Source organism: Spea bombifrons, chromosome 1 (assembly GCF_027358695.1).
Source record: "Spea bombifrons isolate aSpeBom1 chromosome 1, aSpeBom1.2.pri, whole genome shotgun sequence".
Classification (NCBI taxonomy): domain Eukaryota; kingdom Metazoa; phylum Chordata; class Amphibia; order Anura; family Pelobatidae; genus Spea; species Spea bombifrons.
Genome location: NC_071087.1, coordinates 78,005,427 through 78,020,934, shown reverse-complemented (window position 1 = coordinate 78,020,934; position 15,508 = coordinate 78,005,427). Strand labels below are relative to the sequence as shown.

General features: G+C 40.1%; 1 protein-coding gene across 2 annotated transcripts in view; it reads right to left on the bottom strand.

Moving 5' to 3' along the window:
• Positions 1 to 15,508, bottom strand: part of PALM (paralemmin) — a 28,649-nt gene that overhangs the window by 5,129 nt on the left and 8,012 nt on the right. For both annotated transcript variants that reach the window (XM_053464495.1, XM_053464503.1), the window contains exons 2-5: positions 4,863 to 4,908; positions 4,051 to 4,131; positions 3,502 to 3,632; positions 2,336 to 2,429 (exon numbers count right to left, since the gene is read on the bottom strand). In XM_053464495.1, the coding sequence (XP_053320470.1) occupies positions 2,336 to 2,429; positions 3,502 to 3,632; positions 4,051 to 4,131; positions 4,863 to 4,908 (352 nt within the window). The remainder of the gene's footprint in view (positions 1 to 2,335; positions 2,430 to 3,501; positions 3,633 to 4,050; positions 4,132 to 4,862; positions 4,909 to 15,508) is intronic.

Here is a 15,508-nt window from a genome sequence, read left to right as displayed (position 1 = left end):
TTTTTTAACTCACAAATACACTATTTTTCTATAAATACACAGGTATACAAAATAAGTAAGACACGGGTACATTATGTTCCAATCCCCTGCTGCAAACAATAAGACACCAGAGAGAATATTAATTGTAAGGTCAAAGTTTCATCAGGCACCGCTGAATTTCCTCATCCATGTGAAAATTAAATATAATAATGGAAAGTATCGGCACCATAAAGCTGTATTGTGTCTTACACGCAACAGGATGGTACTAAATTAAACGAGAAGATAAAAAATAGATAGCATCCTCAGATCCCACATATCCCAGACATATCGAGCACTGGTGGTTTTCTAAACAAGGTATGACTTTGCGATCCAGTTATACTAATCACGGCTACTGTGGTCTGGCTGAAATTCACTTATTCATGTGCTCCGGGCACTTGGTATTTGTGCTTTTGTGTAATATAAATGTTTCAGTTTTTAATGTTTCAGTTATACACACCAAATGAAAAAATTCACAGGGAATGCAACTGCTTTGCTTGTATAGGCCAATAAACACAGTAATGGCCTGGATGATAACATTAAAAGTAGTTTAAACAACAAAACACTATAACAGCTCTAAATGTATTTGTTCATATGTCTCTGCCATCCAAGGTATGGCGAGGGATCCCAATATAATCCAGAGCCTGGCCCAATGAGGGACTCCTAAATGACATTATCTTTAGCACCTGGGAAGGTACTTCTGAACCTACAGAGCTCTTAACACTGTGCCCCCTATAACTCAGATCTCATCGTCAAATACTATTTTATTGTCCATTTTGTTTATCATCAATTTTAATGTTTTTGTTAGTTTTCACTTCACTTTTGTAACAGTGCTATGGAAACTTATGGCACTCTGTAAGTAAAATTTTATGTCATTCTATGACGTGCTTCCTCTAGGTGGAATATTGCTTTCTCTAAACTGGAGCACTGGTCCAACCAATGTTTTACCTTTCTAGCCTCGCCCTTAGGATTTACGGAGTTTAAGCAATTATTAACAATTCAAGGGTAAGTAGCTGAATTCTGTGCATCCAGGCTGGATGCATCATAATTATTATTTAACCTCAAAGTCTAAGAAAACAGACATAAAACTAGTGGAAAAACACCTCTTACTAACACCATGTTTGCTCAAAAGGTCCACATAAGCATTCTAGTATGAATCTTGAAGCACAGTGTTCTCCACTTTTTCATTAACTGCTTCCAACCATCTCCTGTTCTCTGGCAACGTTGCCCACTGAACCAATATTTAAATCTATATTTAAATCTATCTATGGTCTTTTCATAAATAACAAATGTTAAGTCCTTTTAGTTTCTGTATGACATGTATCTTAATGAATGGCTTCACCCTTCTGCCTATAGTCATTCTGGATGGCCAATTGTGAAGTCAAACTCAACATTTCAAATCCTGAGCTATTAGTCATTCCCTTCACCCAACCCTAGCACCTGAAATGTATTTATCTTGTTATGCTGACAATTATGCCAAACAAACCATACCACACAAATCAGGGTTATATATGACTTACCCCACAAACTCTGATATCATCTAACTGTAGTTGCTCCTATTGTATCAAATGCTTCAGCCAGACCCATCTATCTCACCCATGTATTGATTACTTAATTTCCCAATTACACCCCCCATATGCTTAGCTTTTTTTAGGGGGGATTTAAATGTACAGATAAATTGCGTACACTGTGTTTAGCTCCCTTTGTAGCAGGCATTTCTATTATGCCTACCTATGTATGAGTCTTTTTTTGTCATTTGTCACTGTGGTATGCACATGTAGCATAACTAGATAGTTTAGTGACACCTCACACGGTTTAGTTGTGATTTATTTGACACCATTTGGCGGTAGTTTTTCAAAGAGCAAGAGTTTTTATAGTTCGACTGACAGAGAAAGCATTTGCCGCTAAGCCTAGATTTTAGCTCCTTTCAGCAGGTCACTATTATATTGCCTATAACAGGGGAAGAGGCAAGTGATCCCAGCAATTCTGAGTGCATGTCAGGCCTCTTTTACTGCTCTCGATAAAGCTAAACAATAATTTTAGTAGTGACAGAGTAGGAGCATATGCCAGCAGACCATGGAACCAGAAATCAGTCTGTAAAAAGTAATACAGTATGAGCCCCGGCGTCTTTTGACTTGGTGCATAGTTTGACTTGGTGTGTAGACGTTGAAGTCAAGGATGTACCTTCTCTATATGATGGCACAGAATTCATGAAAGTTACTACAATTAGTGGTGGGGAAGCCATTATACACATAATATACTTTAATTTATGTCTTTATGTCCATGTTTAGATTTAAAAATATACATCAAGGAGCCTAACCTTACTGTCTGAAGGTACTAGCTCCTCTGCCAGACTCTCTTTGGTGGACGTGGCAGACAAACCATTTTCCAGTAACTCCAGTTCTGCCTCGAGTCTAAAGACAGGGAAAAAGAGAGGATATAAACAAAGCTAGGGATCAGTAATCTGATTCAGGATAAGGTTTAGGTAATGTAAGTGAGGAGTGAGGTAAAAGTCAGGAAATAATGCAATAGTTTACATTTTTTAGGAATAAAAATACATACCAGGTTATTGCTCCCACCGGTTTCATATTTGCCATCAGGAACACCTTTATAATTCTATTGATTAAATACTATCCATGTGACAACTATATGTGTAGAAAAAGTCTAAAGCTAGCAGACAGCCCAAAGAAAATACAGAGTAGGACGAAGAGTACTCATATGGTAAATAAACTAGTGTTTCCAGGCCCCTAAGGCTTAAAAACCATCCAGGATGTGGGATGCAATGGGGTAATCCTTAAATCCTGTGCTGTTGGTATTCCACTGGAAACCACAGAGCAATTCTTGGAGGAAAAAATGAAATTATTTGTTTATTGGAAGAAATACACAAAACAGACACTAACCCGGGAGTTTGCAAATTAGCCGGACATTCAACTACCTGACCTTACTAAGCATTATTAAGGGCCAAACCCAGTGAGCTTCTCCTGCAAAAAAGGCAATCTTGGGTCCTGTTCAGACTAGGGTTGATTAAGTGGCCCTGGCACTTGGAGGCTAGGGACTGCCAAATTACATATGTTCAGCTGCTGGCTGGAGATGCGTGGCTACGCATTTCGTTTTTATACTATCGTGTGATAGGATTAACTTCTCTAAGGGGTGTTCTAACTTGTTTAACGATTACCTGTTTTCTGAACCAGCTTGTACCATATTTAAGTTTGTCATGAGTGGCCTGCAGCTTGTGACCAAGCCTGTGATTTTATGCCATTTGTAGGGGTTTCTGACTATTCTACTGGATTTCCCCTAGTATATTCCACTTCCCAGTGTATGCAGCAAATTCCCAACAGCCTCATAAACTCAAGCCTCGAACTGTGCAGGCCTGTGAATATTGCAGGTAACAGCCTTCACTGAACAGTGAATAGGCTATAAAAGGAGATAACCTTGAAAAAGGATATACAAATATTTAAACCCTTCTTATTGTTCTAGCCCCTGTACCTCTGAATGGTGTCTTCCAGTTCTCGAGTCCTGAGCTCATCTTCCTGCATTTGTCTCCTGGTCGCTTCATCCTCTTCAGGGGTGGACGCTGGAGCACCTTCAAGGAGCCATCGCTCCCGAAGAGCCTTAGACTGGATGTCAATATGGGAGAGTACAATGTAAAATATAAAACTGTTTAAAACTTGTAAACATTTTATTTTTCTTACGTTTTGGCCCACATATTCCATTGTTAAATCAATGAGATACAATTATTATCAACTTTCCGAATTTGTAAGTTGACTACTGAGTTGCATAACATTAAATCTATCTAACAGAGCCAAAATATGTAAAGTATTTTTCTTGAACTTTTACTTACTACTTGTATCTTTCATTTAATACATGGAATATGACTAGCTCACATGGGATCATGTGGTGTGCATGATAATGTAGTGGTGAAACAGTACATCCATTTATACTCGTAGCTTACAGTATGATACAGAACCGTTAAATTGCAATAAAAAGAAAGAACAGGTTCAGAGAAGTGAGATGCGGGCGTTAGGACATATTCACCTTGAGATGTTGTAGCTGTCTTCGGTCATCCTCCAGTTGGCGTCTCTTGTTTTCAATTTCCACCTGGCGCCGTCGCTTCTCCTAGAGAGAGATAAAGAGTTGGTTTGTATCGATGTAGGTAGAGTATTTGTGAGTGAATGCTTGTAAAACGAGTTGCATGTGCAGTTGTGTGAAACTAAATACAAATTTTTGCTTCAAATTATGTTGCATGTCACTATTGCAAAAAAGAAAAAGGCTAGGTGGACGTAAATAAACAAAAAAAACAACCTCAAAATGGAAGCGTTAAAGCAAACACCAAATAAAACAGCAGCTTGGATATTTTTTTTAGCAACTGAGTTTAAAAAGTCTAGTTGCATTAGTGTTAGAACTTAATAATTTCAACCCTGTACCTCAAGGTATCAAACTGAAACTGGACTGGTAGAGAATGGGAAGAGGACACTGCTCTTGTAAGCTTACAATTAGGAGGTTGGAGGGAAATGAGACAGATGGAGGAGGAGAAGGAGGGGAGATGGTTTCTTCAAGATGCAGGTTAAGGGTTATCAGGAGGGTAGGTCCTATGCTTCTCTGAATAGATTGTGAGCTTAAAGTTAAAATTAGTAGTAGAGAGTCTGACCGCATAGGGTAGAAAATTCCAGGGAATAGGTACAGCACCAGAAAAGTCCAGAATATGGCTTGTCATTGCAGGTCCCTGTGTTGAGTGAGTAACCGCCTTAGTGAATTTCAGTCACCAACACAAATCTAATAATCTTTACATGGGTTTTTATCATGTCAGGGCTATGAAATCTGTACATTTAGGCAACATTTAGACTCACCGCAATGACCTGCCGCCTGTCCACTTGCTGTTGTGATTCACTGACCCTGTAAAACAAGAGAGTTTGTGTTTTTTATAATCCATAATACACTTATTTAGCTGGGTGAATAATAGCAAACAATTACATAATTGTTTTCCTTGTCTTTTTTAAACTTTGACCTTTTCTACATCTATTTTCAAGATGACCTTGTATCCAGGAATGCACTTAGGAAAGGCCAAAGGGACATGTACTACAGCAGCTGTAACTGATAAAATAGATTGCCTATCATGGTGACCATTTCCACATGAAACAGGCTAATGGCAGTAAGACATTTATTTTAGAACAGAATTAAGATACTAAATCATGAGGGAACCATCATTACGGTTGTGCCACCAGTATTTACATTGTGAACACATTGGGCTTTTAAAGTGTCTGTGCTATCCTCAAAAATTGTCACAATGTAATAAGGAATTATTATTTGCACACTGGGTCTCATACTGTAACATGAACAAAGGCGGACACTTTCTTTCTAGGAAGTGTGGTTAGAGGTGTGCCTTTGACCTTTTTAATGACTGTGACCTCTTGGTAGCTAATAACATGATCAAGTAAATCATTTAGAAGAAGAATGTATTTTACTTGAACACACTATAAATGTATTTCCTGCTCCTCTACACGTTACTGGGAATTTTAGGGCTGTACAGCACTTTTAATATACTCATAACCAGTAAAGAAGGACATCGGGGGAGAAAACAGAGGGACTCATTTTTCTAAGTAAAAACACTTGGGAGATACAGTGTCACAGGGTTATTCCACAAATTAAAACAAGCTAATTAAATACCCATTGACAAAGTGCTAACCTTTGCATTTAGAATGGCTTCTGCAAGTTCAGCAATCTTTGCATAGCTGCTCAAGTTCTGCTGCGATAAATATGATCCAAAACACACTGATATAAAACGGAGCGTAGACATGTTAATAGTCTTAGCTTTGTATGGTATATAACAAGATGTAATTGGAATGATGCACACCCTTTGGCGGCCCTCGAGTCTCCTGGTACCATAGCATTTTATCCAGTCTCTAAGCAATGCCCATCTAGCTCCGCTCCTGCCAGCTCCCATGAGAACTTGCAAGGACAAAGGACCCCAAAATACCTGGGGTATATCATATATGTAGTGGAGGCTATTATTCCCGCCAGGGGGTTCCATAATCTTTATTACGGTAGTTTGTCCAGAAATGCTGTAGATATAAACAGTTCTGTATACATTTGATGAAGGGTGGAATACTCCCATTCTTAAATGCTCAGTTTATTTAACTTGTAATTGAATAAACATATGTTGAATCACACCTCCCCACAAACACCATTATCACGATCTGAGCAGGTCGGATTCAATTTAAATAATAAACCATTATCTTGTCATTTCTATAGGTTGTCTGATGTACATTACAGCATTTAAGCCTGTATCTCGAAAAAGTAGATAAACCATGGCTGATTGCATACGGTGACAGAAACACATGCGTCATCATCCCCTTCACACCCCCACCTACTGTAACACCTTCAAGACACGCACAAACAGCTGTCTGAATAGATGCGCAGGCATACGACCACATCTATTTAATGTAAGGCACGGTCCACAGGGCTGATAGGAGCCAATACATTGCTCAGCTATTCATCAGAGGTGATGAGGTGTAGGATGCTAACATCTATTTTGTAACTCTGCGGGCCCCATTGATGTTAGAACAACCCTGCATTATGTATGTTCCAGTATGTACCAGGTCCATACATATATATATATATATATATATATATATATACCGTATTATACAATAATATATATATATATATATATATATATATATATATATATATATAATTTTGTAGTCTGCATTGGTATTATTTATAATTATGCACAGCAAACTGCTTTTGAATTTGGAGATTGTCTCTGGACATGGAGACGCCGCTCTGCATGTGGACACAGCTCATTGGATTGCTTCATTTGGTAAGGTTATCTCACATGGTAAGTACTGCACTTAGATCTGTGCCTCAGGGTCTATTATTGGTCGTGTGATTTGATCATGAGACATGGGCCTGAATAATTTTGAGCTGGGAGAAGTGTAGAGGGGAGGGATGGATAGGTACTTGAATACAAGAGGGGTAACGCAACGATAAGATGTAATTGAGGGGACAGTGAGTGCAGGAGTAGGGAACATTTGAACCTTTGTGAAAAGGGCAGACTGAATCAGCTGAACGTTTTTTTGTCCGTCATCAAATGTAATATTTCTACTTTTCTCTGACACCACAACGGATATGTACAGCAGTTTAAATCATGGTCAGCAAGACCAAGGCATAATGGAAGTTGTATTCTACAACAGGTTACCCAACAGGAGAGATCTGAAGGGGAGATGATAACAAACAGAAGGAATGAAGAGGAGAGCGAGAGCAGGAAAAGGTGGGGGAGGGAGAAGGGGAGTGGGGGAGGGTATATGAGAGATTCCATTATCTGCGTTTAGTTAAAAGGAAATTTATTGATGTGAAAGAAAGGAAGACTGCAGCATCTACATTGCAGCCCCTTACAATAATGGACAGCCTATACACACACACACATCACTTTTGCAAAATTATTGTTCTTCATACATAATCCATCACATATCTGTATAAATCTTCAAGGAAGCCGTATCTGTATCTACCAAGAGTTATCTGAGCACTGTAATTGTAATCCAAATGGGTGACTTCAATAGCCATCTACTGTTTTAGATGCATAAAAATGCTTTGTTTGTGTTTTGCTATACAAACAGATGTGTTCTTGCCACTAAACAACAGAATGACAAAGTTGTGTCTTACAAAAGTGTGCCTTGAGCTAAAAGCTATAATTGCTTACTTCAGGCGGCCTATGTATGGGTGGCAAAACGAATATACAAAAAAAGCACACAACCGAAAAAGCAAAAAGTATACACATTCAGATTCCTGTAGTGCTGCTAGGATAATAATGACCAATTAATACACAAAACAAAGCAAGAATTCAGCGCATACCCAGTGAATACCTTTTAAGAAACACCTAAGGCACAAATATTGTGGATTCTCTCCCACTATATGCATTCCTGGGAACTCTCCAGGTTTGACCCGGAGATTGCCGGGTAAAGCAACGCTTCTCTGGGTCAAGACCCGAATCCTCCGGGTCGAGAGGTCTTGACACGCCCCACTCCCCACCCATTTTCCCTTTAAATGGGGGTGTTTCTTGCTGCCATCAGCGAAAACCCCTGACGTCAATGGGCATTCCTGGCCGCGTCCCACAAGGGAAGGCTCCGGGTAGTCGGAGTTTGGCGAGTCCAATCAAATTTTCATGGCTATATTGCTTACCAAGGTGCCTCACTAATGGTGAAACGCAGGAGAGTGTCCTTGGGTTAAAAATGCAATGTAATCCCATTGATTCAGCATTTTGGTAAACAACATAGCCATGAAAAATCAGATTAGAAAAACTTTGACGTAGTGATAGACTAAGCAATACATGGTCATATAGAGTGAGAGAATCCCCAATATTTATGCCTTAGATTGTTTATTGAATGGTATTGGCTGGGTATGGGTGGAATATGTTCTTTGTTCTATGTATGCATGGGTAGAGAAGAATAAGGGAGAAAACATCAAGACAGGAGACTGATTAGATAATCCTGGCTCTGTCAGATTCCGCTACACATCCCAGCTTCAGACATATGGCATACTTTTAATCGGAATACTACAAGCAAGTAAAGACTGATTTATTTTACTATGAATGCAAACATGAATATGTATTTTGTGTATATACTGTATCAATATGCTTTGTTTTGTTTTCAGACAATCAACTGTTAACTGTGCCCTCCCAAGATCAAGGGAAGTCCTGGAAGCTCCATCATTTTACCTGAAGATAACCTCCTGTGCAGAATGGTGGAGCTTCCGGGGACATCCTCTCCCTGATCCTCCGGAGCTGCGAGACACGGAAGCAGACGGCGGAGAAAGTAGGTAGTGAGAGTGAATGAAAGTGTGAGAGAACATGGATGAGATTGTGAGAGAGTGGGAGTGAGCAAAATCTTTAAAATGGGTTATTAAAATGTTTTACAGATTTTGCAGTCATGTCATCTAAAACAATGTTTCTCAACCTATGATATTATATGTTTGCCCCTTGAAGACTTATGTGCTAGTACTTGGGTACTCTGTTGTAGACACCAGCAACCAGGGGTACATTGTTAAAAAACACTGGGAAACACTGATCTACAGAATTATTTATATATTATCTGTGACGGAGGAATACGTTTTCCACTATGCACTTGTACACGAGTATTGTTCCTAAGCAAATTTGTGATTGGGAGAGGAAGCAGCCGATCGCAGGCATCAGTCCCAAGGGATAGGGTGGGTGCCATATGAGCTCATCCTATAAAAACAAGGGAAAGGGATATCCCACCCTGTGATACATAGACAAAGAAACTGAAACAGAAAAATGCATGTATTTACCAAAGGAAAGGTGTACAGAAACATATATTCCTATGGGGAAAAAATAATAAACACACCATCAACCATAACTGCCCCTAAATTAACCCTAAAGGCCTCATTAAACATAACTGCCCCTAAATTAACCCTAAAGGCCCCATTAAACATAACTGCCCCTAAATTAACCCTAAAGACCCCATCAACCATAACTGCCCCTAAATTAACCCTAAAGACCCCATCAACCATAACTGCCCCTAAATTAACCCTAAACACACCATCGCCCATAACTGCCCCTAAATTAACCCTTAACACCCCATCAACCATAACTGCTCCTAAATTAACCCTAAACAGCCCATCAACCATAACTGCTCCTAAATTAACCCTAAACACCCCATCAACCATAACTGCCCCTAAATTAACCCCCACCTCCCCTTACTTTCAGCAGCCAAAAATTAATTTTATACTCACAGTTAGCGTCCACACTGCTCAGCAACTAATCTATCAGGAAAGGGGTGGGGCCAATCGTTAGAGTGACTGCAGGGATTGCAGTCAGACACTGGGGAGGGCGGGGAGACTCATGGCTGGGCGGGCAGCTTGTTGGCTGGGAGCTCCTCCTCCTGTTCGCACAGCTTTTTACTGTGTGAACAGAGATCAAATGGGCGTCTCAGCTGACGCTTTAGCAAGCACGGCAGCAATTGAGCCAAATAGGGTCTCTTCCTATCGCACGTGCGATAGGAAGAGGCATTGGCAGGCTACATCAGGGGACAGGAGGCTTCATGGCACGTGAACCCCAAAGTGCAAAATCTAATCTAATATAATTTAGATTAAAATGGATTTTAGATGAATTTAGCAAAATTTTTTTCGTTTTGCGCTTGGGAGTTCACGTGGGCATGTGCTCCTATGGAGGAGCCTCCACTGCAGGTACTCACATACATGTTGGTGTCACCCCCTATAGACCTCATCCCGTATGATACAATACAGAATCCTTACATATTGTTTTGTTAGTATCTTGCTGCTCATCCTGCTGTTGCCTCTTTCTCGCATTTCCGTAAATCTGCTCTGGGAATGGTCACTTTGCATTTACAAGACTAGAACGGCAGCTTCAGGAGCAGGGGTGAGCCTGGGCTTACTGACGCCTGGGTGCATGATTTCCTTGGTGCCCTATTGGTGGGCGTGGCTATAACATTAATCCTGCCCTCATGTGATGGCCCAACCCTTCGGTTCCCATCCCTTTCTGTCAATGCACAGCATTACTAGCTGTATACATTCAATGCATACAGTTAAAATTAAATGAATACATTATCCCACTTGATTTGGCAAACATTTGCATACAATTTAAATAAAGTGAATCTAATAAAATGATTACAAACATCAAAAGGCTATAATATGTTTACTCTATTAAATATTTCTAAAGTTTACATGTTTTGAGACATCAGTGCCTTCTTCCCTAATAAGAGGGTGGTAGACAAGTGGATCGGCCTCCCAGAAGTGGTAGAGGCTAATAAAGTGAAGGAAAAAAAATATACATGGGCTTGGTGTATAGCTCCTGAAACTAAGAGGTTCTAGGTTTCTATGCTTTCTGGGATTGAACCCTTGTTGGCACATGTCCATGCTCAGCAGACTTATGTCCCATCAAGGAGCAGGTTCAGGCCAAGCAAAACTCTTTTTTGCAATACCACTATGTTAAAATAAATTGATTTTGCTTTACAACACAAATCGTAGATCAGCTCTCTTGCTTTACAAACATTATATATAATATACACTCTCCTTATCTCTCTTATTCGTTATCTATCCCTCTTTCTCCCCATCTCTCTTCCTTATAATTATCTTTTCCCTTCCTCACTGTCTCTCTCATTTGCCTTTATCTCTTCAAATTTTCTCTTTAATTTCTCCCTTTTCCCAATATCATCTACCTCTGTCCCCCCATCTCTTAGCTCTGTCCCTCATCTGTTTACCTTTTCAATCTTGTGTTGGGAGTGCATGGTCTGCTTCAGCGCTCCTTTGAGGTGCGCGAGGCTTCAGTGCTAAGCGGCGGGATATGATGTCATATCCTGGCGCGACGCATCAATCGTCGGCACACAGTTCTAGGAAGCACTGAAGCAGAGGTCTGAAGGACCTCGTACTCCCTTAGTTTTGCAGGCAAGCCTCTGGTTATAGCCCCCTAGCTGCCTGGTACTAAGATCAGCCTTTGTGGTACTTGAGTGCAAAGCACCAATCGCACCAGCCTTAGAGCGCTGGTTCAGGTGTAACCCGGTACAGTCCAATCTGTGTCCACTTACTTTAAATTATATTTTGGCCACACACACATAGAATTTTCTTCCCCATTTAGAGAGGTCTTGAAAGTTTGTTACTATATGATATTTGGTCCACTAAAGGGTATCACAAACCCTTCTTGGCACTCCTCTCCTGGAACAATAAGGCAATATACAATCTTTTTAAACACCGCTCTTTACTTTATCATCCTCTCCGGTGTTCTCTTAGCAGAAAAAAACAACACATCAAGAACCCCCCCCTGCACACGACATTGTTACTGTAACAATGTTCAAACCAGCTGCCTTCCTCCAGTGCATACTCTGCGTGTTTCTCTGGCTGTACACAGTGCTCCCAAGCCCCCTCTGGGTTGGCTCTCCTCATTGCTTTCCACACCTTTCAGCATGTTTTGTTGAACTTCTGGTGATTAGAAAGAGGAGGAGGGAAGGATGACACAAGGGATGTGAATAATGACTAGACACAGAGGTCCCTGAATAGAACAAGCCTTAAGAAATGTATGGGTTTAATTAACTACACTCCATCTTCTGAGATTAACCATTTTAGTTACTAAGGGGGTCTGTCAGAGGCTTAGCAAGAAGAACTAAAGTTTACCGTCTAGATGACAATTTGCTATACAGTGGATATCATTACACCAAACAATGTACTTTAGAATTTCATCAAATGCATGCAAACCTTGCATACCTCCCAACATTTCCAAAGGCTAAAGGTAGATACTTGTTTTTGGGGTGTAGGCATGGCTAAGGGGCTACTCTTTACCAAGACATATTATGAGACTGTTATATATTGCAACTAAGCAATTTATGCAACTGAGTATGATATTTGGGAAAACAATGCATTTTAATTACACAATTTAATTTATAAACATATTTTCTGATGTTTGCATGTACAATACAGAGTCCTCAAACATTTTAAGTCCAAATTGTTATGTCATGTACTTGTTATGCCTTGTTGACCCATTGTACAGTGCTGCAGAATATGATGGCACTTTATGTCAATAAATACTAATGAAACCACAATCTAATTATATTGTACAAACCCCATGACTTCTACACTGTATATGGACATGATTATAAGCTCTCTGTGAACAATTAGTATATGACTATGAACTGCGATGAATTGAGCATGTCATCCTAGACTATGCTGAGGGAATATTTTAACAATCGATACCAGTGTATTCCAACAGCATGTGAGCTGGCGCACTGCCTCCCATGTATGTTAGATTCCTTTAAGTCTTTTCCAGCAAGAAAAAGACCTGCCTTCTTTTTAGGTTCAGCAAGCCAAAACCCAAGGGCGTACCTGGAGTATTTGGCACTTGTGGCGGATCCAGTATGTGGATCCACCCCACTTATTTCATTTATTTATAAGTTAATATTTTTTTCAGATTTTCAGTGCCGCCGCGGCACCGCCCGGATGAGTGGCACCCGGGGCGGACCACCTCCCACCCCCCCTAGGTACGCTACTGCCAAAACCAAAAAACAAATTATTTGTTGTCCTTTCCATAATGCGTTGTATTATTCGTTGTATTGTAGTTCAGGGCCAGCCATAAATTCTATAGTGTCATAGTCTGATCCATTTTTCCCAACGTTTTTTCCAACATTAAATTCAACGTGGAAAACAACATTTGCCTTACTGTGGTCAATTAGATGGCTTAAAAGCCAATCTATGCTTTATAGAAGCTAAAACCTCAGGTTATTATCTTTAAGAACATCTTAATTTGTTTTTGAGAAATATTCAATCAGCTGAGTACAATGTTGATTCGCTAATTACAAAGATATTTTGCTATGCTTGTTCAAACATTTTTCTTATGTCTTTTCAAACTACAAGATGCAAAAACAAACACTGTACTAAAAAGTCAGGAAATGCATACTCTTCTAAACCTTCTAAACCTCTGACTATATCTCATGTTGGTTTTTAAATTAAGAAAGTACTTCCCAACTGCTACTGGTGATAGACTTTGACAAGCCAGAGTGTTATGGTTTCACTGCCACACTTGAGATTTCTCTAGTGTTGTTAGCTGTATGTGTGCTGTGGGCAGCCTGCAGGATTCCATTGCCTTTGTGTTTTGCTCTGGGTACCAAGTATGTTCCTGATTTTCCTGTGTAAGATCTAGCTTTGTGTGGCTACCCTTCCAGCTCCAGATTCCTGGCTATCGTACCATGACACAGCTGACTTCTGTATTCCTGACTTCGGCTCATCTGACTACCCATTCTAGTTCCTGTTTGTTTGCATTACGTTTTTGCTACTTTATCGTTTATTCAATAAAGGATTTTTTAATTTTAGATTTTTTGTGTCGGTCTGGTTCCTGGTCCCTTACACAGAGGACCCTTAACTTGAAATCATTTTGGGGGTTTGGCGGGGAACTTTGGTCATAATCTGGAGTTCTGCATTACTCTAGCACTGGATGGGTTCCTACAAATGTATTTTTGGGATGGTGTGGTATCTGTATATTTTGCCCCATCAATCATACTTGTTCCAAGGCATATATAAGCCCAACATCGTGGACGAAACCTACTAACACTAGTCAATTTATTCAAGAAAAAAGTATGTGGAACTATAGGTGAATGCTGTTCAGCACCATAAAGGACATGATTTCCTAATTTCCTTTTTTTTTCTAAATCTGAAATCATGATTCTTCCATTAATGGTTTAGGTCCTAAACACAATACGCATTAATCAGCAGTTCAATTTTTTAAAAAATAGTTTCTTCTATATTCATTAAAATTTATGTTTAATGCAACGATTGAATCAATAGGTGGATTTTGAGATAAAAAAAGTTATAGATTTACACCAGGCAAAAGGATCCTAGTAATGGTACATTTTTCCCTTTCCCACCAGTTGGATTTATTGGACTTCCCCAGTCTGTCTTTGGAACTGTGTCACCTATACAGTGCTCCCATCATGTCCCAGACAGGCCCTCGGGGAGAGATGGGATGTGTGGAATTAATGTCTGACACCATAGGGAGGCGGGCACCGTGGCAACATCACCATGGCAACCAGGACGAGGAGGCATCATGGGACCAGACAGATGCATAAGAGGAAGAGGACAGTGCGCTTAAGGCATGGACACAATATACACACACATTGCAGCATAAAAATATGCAGTGCAGACACACTATTATGAATAGATGGATAAGGAGATGGCTGTATGCAATTAGGATAAATGCATAATGCTTAAAGATAGCTGTAATCTGGTGTAAGATAGCTTTGTTCATTTCTGATAACTGAGTTCTGAGACAGCACAAGAGATACATTAGTGATGAGGATTTGCTGTGTCAGGAAGGAAGGAGAGAGTACATTCTGAGTTCAGGAGTGGGTAGGGGGCTGCTGTCTGAGTGCTGCTGAACAGAGGTGTGAGTGCTGGGGGGGCAGAGTGAGCAATTTAGGGGGGCTCTTGCATATTTAATGGTGAGCAGAAATAAGAGGCATTCTGACCCCCAAGGGATGGTTACCCATCCCCCCACCTTTTCATAGTCTGCAGGCACTAAGGCACTTAGGGAGACAATAAGCTTTTACTAAGAAAACACAAGCACTTTTGTAGAGAGATCCATCATGTGTAAGACATTCCCAATGTACATATAAAGCTGGACAGAGGCGTTTACATATGGCCATGAGGTAATCTGTCCTCAAGGACTTATTCTACACATCAAAGTCTGCTAAAGACTGACATGCAACAATCGCAATGCAGTCATTATGGGGAATAACACGCTGGTTCCTAAACCACTCACAGGAGTTTACCTGTATGATTCTACCACACCTTCTGAAAAGCAGTCAATTTTTGTCTATAGAAACTTTCAAAATCCAGCATCTCATTAATGTTCGGAGTTACCCAGCCAGCCTGCAATCTTTCAGCTGGGTTTAGAACCACTCCACCACAAACTCACCAGTGGCTTTATTACAGCCAAAAAAAAACACAGGTGGGATTTACTACAAAGCAGAAAAAAAGC